Raw genomic sequence first — 9,581 nt, 5'->3', positions numbered from 1 at the left:
GGTTAAACCATCACTTAGCTATCTTTTTTTTTTTTTTTCTTTAGCAGCATTCCCCAAAGTTTCATATGTGAACCCTTGGTATTGAGACAATTTTAGGTGGTAGATGGGCAAATATTTTTAATTTTAAAATTTAAAAAAAAATTATTTATTTGAGAAAGAGAGAAAGCATGAGAGATCACCAGTAGGAGGTAGGGGCAGAGGGAGAAGCAGACTCCCTGCTGTGCAGGGAGCCTGAAAGGAAGACCCTTAACTGACTTAGCCACCCAGACACCCACATTTTTCATTTTTATTTAGTTATAGTCTAATCTGAAACTGTCATAGAAAAAAATACAGATTTTACATTTATGCCAGTGATATTTAAATTCAGTATGAACAAGTCAGTCTACTTAATTAACAAGTCAGTCTACTTAAGGAAAAATACTAATCAAGGAACAGCATGGGGGACTATCTGTGATTGAGAAAAATCATGAGCACTCAAATACTTGAAGTTGAGAAATTATTGCCTGCAGGATAGAATTCCAAAATTCTTAGCATGGCATACATTTTGGCCCCAACCTGTACTTTCAGCTTTATCTCCTAACCATACACCACCAGGAAAACAGAATTTCTTGCCATTCTGGGATCTGTTCCTTCAATAAGTATGTATCAAATGTCTGTGAGCCAGACACTGGTCTAAACTGTTAAGGATATCATAAGAATGTCTGCCATAAGGATTACACTCTAATGGGAAATCAATAATAAACAAGATAGAAAGTAAACAAGGTTAATTAGATCAGCATTTAAGCTCTGTGAAGAAAATAAACACAGTGACAGATAATAAAGTAGAGAGCCCTTCGATTCTGGTAGTATTTTGGGGAGACCTAAAGGATGAGGTTGAATGAGCCATGTGAAGAGCTGGAGCAAGAGCATCAGGAACAGGAAGTTCTAGAAGTCCTGAGATGGGAGAGACAACATAATTGAGGGAAAATGTAGGGAGAACTTAATGAGAGGGAATTTGGTGATGGAAGTTGTTGTAAAGAGGCAGAGCAGGTGGTGTTTGAATTTTATTCCAAGTGCAAAAATAAGAAAATGTTTTTGGTAGGGATGTGACCAGCTGATTTTTTCAAGGATCACACTGCCTATTGTGGAGAATGGGTTAGTGTCTCCTAGCCTCAGTACAAGTGCTTCGCCTGTTAAACTACCCAGTCTAAAAGGCCCAGTTCAAATGGAAGCCTTCTTATTCCCAGTTATTATAAACTTCCTTTATACTGCCATAACAATTTTATGACAGCAATTATCACTCTCATAATATAGATAAAATGATTGTTAATAATGTAATTATTTTCCCTCTATTGCCAGCACCTTCTATTAGATATACACATTATAATTGTTTGATTAAAAAATTAATAAGTAAGTGAATGTGCAGTCCACTATCATTGAAGGCCTACATCAGGACTGCAGAATTTGGGGGCAATATGGGTTTGGCCTCTTAGGCAAAAAACTCCTAGGTTTTTAACATGAAATACCTGCACTATTCCCGAAGATACTCAAGTCCCTATTTTGTTTACAGCTATGATTTTTTCCCCCTTAATTTCCATAGGTGGTGGGTGTTAGGTTCCCCCCCAAAATGGGTACCCCAATAATGGATCCGTGACTAAAGAAGGGAGACTGATACAAAGCGAAGGTCAAGCAAAGCTTTATTTCGGGCCAAGCATCAAGAATCAGACCAACCATCAAACAGCCCGGTCAGGGATGCCCCTTACAGAGGACAACCCCTCCCTGCTTTCCAGACTAACTTGTATAGAGCAAAGGCCATGTGGTTGGGCCTGGCCACACACAGGTGGCTAATTGAATTACAATTCTCCCCTCAGTAGCCATGGAAACTAGCCCATCACCTAGGTAGCTAGAAGACAGTATGCGCCCCCACTTATTGAATACCTCCGCCTGGCCTGACCCACCCTTGTACTTGGGCTTTGTTACCTGGAGCTGGTTTCCGGGACTTGTTTTTAAGTCCCCTGGGGGAAGGGGAGCAGGGACTGTTTAAGGGTTAAACAACAAAGTTATTGTTTAACCTTAATGGAAGCCTCTGGCTAAAAATATAAAATAGGTCCTTAGAGTGGGAAGAGTTTGAGAGTTTATCTTAAAAGAAGAAAAAAAAAAAAAAAAAAGCTGCAGCAGCAGCTTATACCCGCCTCACCAATCCTAGTTCATGGACAACCAGGTCTGTTAGTTTCCTTGAGAGAGACATTCGGTGCTGCACCAACCAGAAGCAGCTTTTTGAGCCACCATTGCTGACTGAACTATTTTAAAAATGTTACATCACAGGTCCAGCTACTCCTCAGAACAGCATACGGGTCTAGACTTTTTGAGAGCGAAAGACGATTCTTCAAGTTCCATTTCCTAGTATTAAGTCCAAGGAGACAGAAAACAATCTTCTAATAAAGGAATTAGGCAGTGCCTCGCTGTCAATAATATTTCTCCTCGGCTGCCCTAATCAGTAGGAAACCGTTGCCTACACCTACCCGCTAGCTGTCCCTTAGAGCGCTGTTTGATTCAGGTCACCACCTACTCAAGATGGCTACAGGAACACTTCCGGTATCTTCCCGAACTAGGCCCGCCTTCATTTGCGTATTTTTACCGCGCCGGGGGCGGAACTCAGAATTAGCTTTGGATTGGGCAACTTAACCAGCGACCTTTCCCCTCCGCGACAGTTTCCCGAGGTGCCTAGTGTCTGAGCGGCCTGGGGAGAGTAAGAAGGCAGGCAAGATGGCGGACGTGCTGGATCTTCATGAGGCTGGGGGCGAGGATTTCGCCATGGATGAGGATGGGGACGGTGAGGACAGTGGAGGCGGCTGCGGGAAGCGGGGAAGGTGCGAGAGAAGGGAGTTAATAGAAAAATAATTCCCTTTCCCGGCAGGGAGGATGGGAGTCGGGGAACCGGGTTTCGGTTGGATTAGAGAGTGCGCCCCCTTCGGGAGGAATGGGGGCGGGACCGGGAAGGGAATGGGACTGAAGGTGGTGTGGGGCTGCTTTCAGATCTGTCCCTAAAGAGACTATTGTTACAAATACCTGTTATTTTTGTTACACATTCTTTTACTTCTGGGGCTCCAGAGAGCATCCACAAACTAAAAGAAAAGGCGAAGAAACGGAAGGGCCGCGGCTTTGGCTCCGGTGAGTGTGGGGAAAATGGGTCTAGAATGGCGACAGATACGAGTTTTGGAGTCCCCGTTCAGACTCATGGGGAACAGTGGGAGAATGGGTTTCTGGTGATCTCTTGTATGTTCCCTATAGAAGAAGGGTCTCGAGCGCGGATGCGTGAGGATTATGACAGCGTGGAGCAGGATGGTGATGAACCTGGACCACAACGCTGTAAGTAAAATGGAGCCTGTAGGGATCTGTGTTTGTAGTGAATTATGGACCAATGAAATAAAGCCCAGTAGGAATGGGGTCGGATATACCTTAACCAATCTCAGGAATCCCCTCTTATCCCCCTCCTGTGATCTTGCTTGAAGTTTTTCTCTTGTGCTCAAACCTCCCTCCCTTTCCCAACAGCTGTTGAAGGCTGGATTCTCTTTGTCACTGGAGTCCATGAGGAAGCCACTGAAGAAGACATCCATGACAAATTTGCAGAGTATGGGGAAATAAAAAACATCCACCTCAACCTGGACAGGCGTACAGGATACCTGAAGGTATCCTAAGTGATACCCTATTGCTTCTCTTCCCCATAACTTTAGACAGCATTGATAATTCTCCCATGTTTGCTGTGATTGGCCAAGAGCACAGTTGAAATAAAATGAGATTGAAAATTGATTTTGTCAGACATAGCAAAGAGACGGAAGCAGACATTTTGTATATACAATAAGGATATATGAGGTATATTTGTTGTTTGAAAGGTACAGAATTTTGTATTTGGGTATGAGTTTAGATTTGAGGAAGAAGATGCTTAGGTGGTGTTTGGTGGAATATGAGGGTTTTGATCTCTGTCTTTTCTCTTGTCCCAGGGGTATACTCTAGTTGAGTATGAAACATACAAGGAGGCCCAGGCTGCTATGGAGGGACTCAATGGCCAGGATTTGATGGGACAGCCGATCAGTGTGGACTGGTGTTTTGTTCGGGGTCCACCTAAGGGCAAGAGGAGGTAAAGTGGAGAGGGCAAAATCTTGGTGAAGGGATCATGAGCAAAACAGAATAAGGACGTTGTATTGTGTTCTCTGATGGGCCCTTCCTTTTTCCTAGAGGTGGCCGAAGACGCAGCAGGAGTCCAGACCGGAGGCGGCGCTGACAGGTCCTCTGTTGTCCAGATGTTCTCTCCAGATATTCTGTTTGACCATGCAGCCTTGGAGAAATAGGGCTGGGATGGAACTCACCATGTTTATATTTAATCTCTTACCCTACTTGCTTAGTGGTTTGGGTTTTTGATTTTTTTTGAGTTATGAATAAATGTCCCATTTTTGTTTTGTACATTTAAAATTACTTTCCTCTTCTAACATTGCAAGTTCCGAAGCACTATTGACAGTAAGGCAGTATAGGTCACTGTGAAGATGCTTCTAGGGCCTCAGTTCTGTGTGAATTTCTACATTAAATATAGTCTCAAGTCTTAGCTAGGATCAAAGTAGAGACACTGCTCAGTACTTCTTTTTCTTGGAAGCTAAGAGAGCAGGGGTGGAAGTGATGTGTCCTTGTGATATTAAAGCATAGTTATTTTGTTCCTATATACTCTGTACCGTGCTGATGGATGTTATAGGAATGTCTCTTTTGTTTCTCCTGTCCTTCCTGCTGCCATATTTGTTTGTACTTGCAGCTTTCTAAGGGCTTGAATCTCCTGTTGGGGCATTCTCTCAGAACCTTTTTCCCTGGAAGAGTCTGTACTGACTTCTTCGTGCCTTCTTCGGCAGCCAAGGGTAAAGGCCCCATAGAGGAGAGGATCCAGAGGAGCATTGAGGAGGCCAAAAAGGAAAAGGATGTGGCTGAGGCTTGGGGGGACTTCAGTTAGCATGGTGGGAGAGAACCAGTACCACAGGCCCAGCAGGTAATAAGGTGTCCAGCAGAGGATGAAAGTCACCAAGACGAGTAGGGCCAGTCGCAAGGCCCGCAGACGAACACGGGAGCAATTGTCTAAAGAGCGACGGAGGACAAATTCGCCGGCAGGGGCTGGGAATTTAGAAAACATACTCAAATTCAGAACCATTTAGCTTCTGAATTGAGTGTAGGATGAACAGGCAGGGATGGTGAACTGGAGTTCTCCTGATACAAGGAAGAGAATGTAGCAAGTAGGAGGTAATGTTACACATCCTCTTCCCTTCCCAGATTGGGACTAAACGCTCCCCTCTTCTCCCCCAGGGATTATGACAGACATGCTGGAGGAAAGGTTTTGATTGGGGTGTGGTGTTAGGAAGCTACTGAGACTACCCGGAAGACTTGATAGTATCTAAGACTAAAGAAAATACTGATCACCTTTCTCCTTAATCCTTGCCCAGCTAACTCAACAATGGAGGGTGGCTAGAGGCTGGTTAGAATTGAAGGCGTTTAGAAAATACTTGCAGCATCAGATGCTAAAGGGATGGTTACGATGTCACTTCTGGTTTGATAGAAAACTATCAAATCAGTAAATGAAGCTAGAGGCAATAGTTCTTAGGGTATGGATTAGGGCCTGGGGATTGGAGTCTCACCGTGGTTCCCCTTCTTTGTCCGGGGACTAGACACACTGAGGACAATGCGGCTATAGCAGATGGTCATGGCAGTCAGCGGCAGCAGAAAGAGGCAGAAGAAGGTGAAGAGGTTATAGGTGATCTCTTGCCATCGAGCCTTGAAGCTGCCTTTGGTGACACACTGAGTAAAGGGGACTGGACCAGCTCGGCGGACGGTGTGGAACAGGAACAGCTGGAGTGGAGTTTGAGGACTATTAGAAGTGGTCCCCCTTCATCCTTCTCACACTAGTCCTACTTTCCCAGTTCATCCTCAGTTCTCTGCAGAGCTGGGTAGTGCTGAGTTCATCTATAGTGCCATATTTAAAAGGTTAAAAACTTGAGAATCCATTTTCCTTTTAGGCTACGGAGCTAATCATTAAGTTTGTTAAATCCCAGGACTTAAAGAATCTTGCCTTCGCAAGTACTGTTCTAACATTGCACTTTGTAAAATTTTTACCACCTCACCAACATTTTTAGCTGAAGTGATTTTTTTTTTTTTGATGTGTCTAATTCTGTGGAAAAAGAAATTTTGTATAAAATGGGTGCTGCTAAAATTTCAGGCCATTTTGCAGCCACTCTGAAGTGACCTTTAGTGATAGTCTTATGTACAATAATTATATGAGTGAAACAATGTTAAGAAATAAAATTTAACATTTTCCAAATGCTGTTGGCTGCCCCTCCCCCTTTTTGGTAAATTGCTGAGTTTTTGGTTTGAGTCCTAAAGAGTATTTTTCAGTTAAGAGCTTCAGGGCTAACACCTTGGTTCAGATAAGGCAGATTGAGTCACTATTAGTTTGATAAAAGGCAAGCTTAGTGGTCTCGGATTCCCAGATTTAAGGCATTTGGGAAAGTGATTTCAGCAATGAGGGACTTTTAGGAAAGGTGAATAGTAGCCACAGACAACTGAATGGCTGGGGGTTAAGGTCAGCTTACTCTGAGCTAGCTGGGGAATGGTTTTTCCCCTTCCCATCTTGAGTCCATATATTTGTAAGTTTTTTGATTGGTTGGTTTTGTTTTGTACTGTGCCTATATACATCTGACAGATTGTGAAAAGGGGTTTAAAAATAAGCAAGGCTTCTGGACTTAGAGTTTGGTCTGTAGCCCTACTTCTGCCTCTCCTTCCCCCTATTATATGCAGTTTACCACCTATTATATAAAGCTTCCTTTCAACCACTTGTGATACTTAGAAACTTGAGCCTTCAAAGATAATTTCTGACTTTTCCAGTACTTCCTCACCACACTTAAGAAAAGGGTTTTTTATTGACATATTGGTCCTGGAAGGTAGGATTAATATTTTAAATAGAACATATGGGTAATACAGAATTTATACAAGAGGATGCTAATTTGGAACCAAAAATACCATCTTTTGCACATGTATCATAATGTTATCAGTTTGCCATTGAAGCAAATGGAGATTACAGTTGTCAGAATGTAACAAAGGATGAAACTCTATCCAATATCTTGTGGCCAATAGGTTTCAAGTGATTTAGCAAAGTCATACAGCTAGTTAGTAGTAGAGCCTCAACCCAGAAAAAAAACAAAGTAAAACAATTCAACAGAAATAGGCTTCTACCTCCCAGTCCACATCTAAAATTTGCTTCATATAAACAACTTTTTTTTTTAAGAGATTTTATTTACTTATTTGACAGACAGAGATCACAAGTAGGCAGAGAGGCCGGCAGAGAGAGAGGAGGAAGCAGGCTCCCTGCTTAGCAGAGAGTCCGATGCAGGACTCGATCTCAGGACCCTGAGATCATGACCTGAGCCGAAGGCAGAGGCTTTAACCCACTGAGCCACCCAGGTGCCCAGGGATCAAATTTTAAATATGATTCTATAATGCATTATTCCAGAGTTCCTTCTAGGTAGAAAATCCTAGTTCTGGTCTCCGAAGATGCTGCTCTACTACTTCCCCCAGAGGGTGATGTGGTTTTGATTTTTGGTCTTAAAGGAATTGCTTCATATTTCCTTTTTTTCTATATTTCTAGTTCATTATCAATACACAAGATGTGAGAACTGTACTCAAGTTCAGATGCTCTGTTTTCTTTCCAGTTTTCACGATAAAGCTAAAGTAAAAAATACAAATCTGATACGTCACTCTCTACCTTTTACCTTAGTCTCTCTCCACTGTCCTCAGGAAAAAGTACAAGCTTAATATCTGTAACCTGGCTTTTCCTTCCCATCCAGGCCCATTACTCACCCATTTTCTAGCCCTCAACTTTAGCTACAACCACTTTGAATTCCTCTACCTTCCACCCTCCCCAGCATTCCTCCTGCTTTAACTTGTCTAAAGCCTCTCATTTTAATAAAATAAAAAATCAGTTGTAATGTCTTTGAGAAGTTTTCCCCGACTGTCCAAGAGTGCATCAGACATCCTCATTGTTCTTTAGTTTCTATGGTTACCTTTAGTATAATGCTGGACTGCATAATTACACACTAATATGCCTTCTGCGCTAGTCTGAGTTTCCTGAATGCAGCTCTTCACTGCTCAGTCCTTGATAGAGCATTAGAGTGTGTCTAGGGGTGATGTACATTATTTTTTGAGTGGATGAGTGACTACCACAGAGTTTTACCCAAAGCCCCTGACTTCACTGTCTTCTTTATAGACCCACATACATGTTTCATCCCTACAGTTTTCTGCAACAATCTGCTGAAAAAGCTGGGAGGATGCAAAGAGGTGAAAGCCAAGCATAGGGAAACAAAGCTAAAGGCAGAGGCATAGATAGGGTACTACTTTGAAGACAAAGGCTCTTAATAGAGATACAGATTAACATGCTGTGATCTTAATTTGCAAAACAGCAGAGGCTCCCCTCTGAGGATTAGTGGGTGACCGTGGTCAAGCACACCGCTTGACTGCAAGCGCTCATGTTGTTTACCCAGATTCTTGTCCCCTCTAGCCTTGGGTCCCAACAAGTCACTCACCTGGGGCAAGGCAAGCAGGAAACTAAGTCCCCAGGCTGTCCCTAGAAGTTTCCTTCCAGCTGGGCGAGGTCCAAGCGGGTGGAGTACGGCTGCCTGACGGTCAAGTCCAATGACCACAGGCAGGAAAGCTGCAGCATACATGGCCATTAGTTTCAAGAACATGAGTGTCCGACATGCGATGTCCCCGGCCAGCCACTGAACAGTGATATTCCAGATGGCATCTAGAGGCATAACCACAAATGTGACTAGTAAGTCAGCAGCTGCTAAGTGGGCAAAAAGTCGTCGTACAGGAGAGGGACGGAGTCGGCTGGGTTGAGGCCGAGTCACTGACCACAGGACAGCCAGGTTCCCTCCAGCTGAAGAAATGAATAGCACAATAGTCACTCCCACTCGGACCTTGGCTGCAGCTGAGAAGGTGGGCAGCTCTGAGCCCTCTATCTCTACTTCTGATCCCGCCCAGACCTCCTCCTCCGCTAACCCCCGAGGGGTGCCATTGCCTGCAGACATGGTGACCTGGAAGGGAAAGGGGTTCGGGATGATTAAGTGTAGGTATGAAGAGGTGAGCTTCGTCCACTGATTCTTCGCCCTCCTCCTTATTAGGATCTGAAGCTGGTTATTGAGAGTTTCGTCCATTAAAGCCTCTGTCTCTGGAGACTCTCCATCTGTGTCCTGGAGGTCACCTGCCCAACTGCCAGGGTCCCGCAGGGAACAGGGATCTGGTGCTGGCTTCTACATCCATAGACTTCTTTAGCCCCTACAGCCCTAGGTTCGGCCGCAGCGCATGTGTGCGTGTGTGTTTGTGTGTGTTAGGGGTGTTTGGGAGCACCCCGGGGACAACCCCATCCCAGCCTCGCAGGCGAGATACTGCGGTGCCTTTTCGCCCCGCCCCTACTGCAAGCCCCGCCCCGGTCCTGAATATTTAAAGACGAATGTACCGCCGGAGTTGTGCTTAGGAAATAGTGGCCATCCGATAAGGGTATGCTCTGACGGAGACAC

General features: G+C 44.2%; 2 protein-coding genes across 3 annotated transcripts; one reads left to right on the top strand and one right to left on the bottom strand.

Moving 5' to 3' along the window:
* Positions 1-2,690: 2,690 nt before the first annotated feature.
* RBM8A (RNA binding motif protein 8A) lies at positions 2,691-4,440 on the top strand. 2 transcript variants are annotated; one of them, XM_044239092.1, is made up of 6 exons: positions 2,691-2,812; positions 3,091-3,150; positions 3,274-3,348; positions 3,532-3,668; positions 3,981-4,117; positions 4,216-4,440. In XM_044239092.1, the coding sequence occupies exons 1-6, from the start codon at positions 2,746-2,748 to the stop codon at positions 4,259-4,261; spliced, it is 522 nt and encodes a 173-aa protein (XP_044095027.1). In that variant the 5' UTR covers positions 2,691-2,745; the 3' UTR covers positions 4,262-4,440. The 2 variants fall into 2 exon arrangements, with proteins under 2 accessions (XP_044095027.1, XP_044095026.1); XM_044239091.1 differs by having other exon boundaries at positions 3,271-3,348.
* Positions 4,441-4,538: 98 nt separating this feature from the next.
* On the bottom strand, positions 4,539-9,252 carry LOC122900424 (gonadotropin-releasing hormone II receptor-like). Its single transcript, XM_044239093.1, is given in 4 exon segments — positions 4,539-4,730; positions 4,733-5,130; positions 5,649-5,859; positions 8,586-9,252. Coding segments are annotated over 4 exon segments (1,284 nt in total). The 5' UTR covers positions 9,219-9,252; the 3' UTR covers positions 4,539-4,688.
* Between the last annotated feature and the right edge of the window lie 329 nt (positions 9,253-9,581).

This window comes from Neovison vison, chromosome 2 (genome assembly GCF_020171115.1).
Source record: "Neovison vison isolate M4711 chromosome 2, ASM_NN_V1, whole genome shotgun sequence".
Classification (NCBI taxonomy): domain Eukaryota; kingdom Metazoa; phylum Chordata; class Mammalia; order Carnivora; family Mustelidae; genus Neogale; species Neogale vison.
The sequence above is the reverse complement of the archived record's forward strand: the minus strand, read 5'-3'. Positions and strand labels throughout refer to the sequence as shown.

Excerpts from the sequence above, each read along its gene's own strand:
- RBM8A (XM_044239091.1), top strand. The coding sequence starts at position 2,746 with ATGGCGGACGTGCTGGATCTTCATGAGGCTGGGGGCGAGGATTTCGCC. Across the intron at positions 2,813-3,090 it reads CATGGATGAGGATGGGGACG|AGAGCATCCACAAACTAAAA; the intron begins GTGAGGACAGTG and ends CTGGGGCTCCAG. Across the intron at positions 3,669-3,980 it reads GGCGTACAGGATACCTGAAG|GGGTATACTCTAGTTGAGTA; the intron begins GTATCCTAAGTG and ends CTCTTGTCCCAG.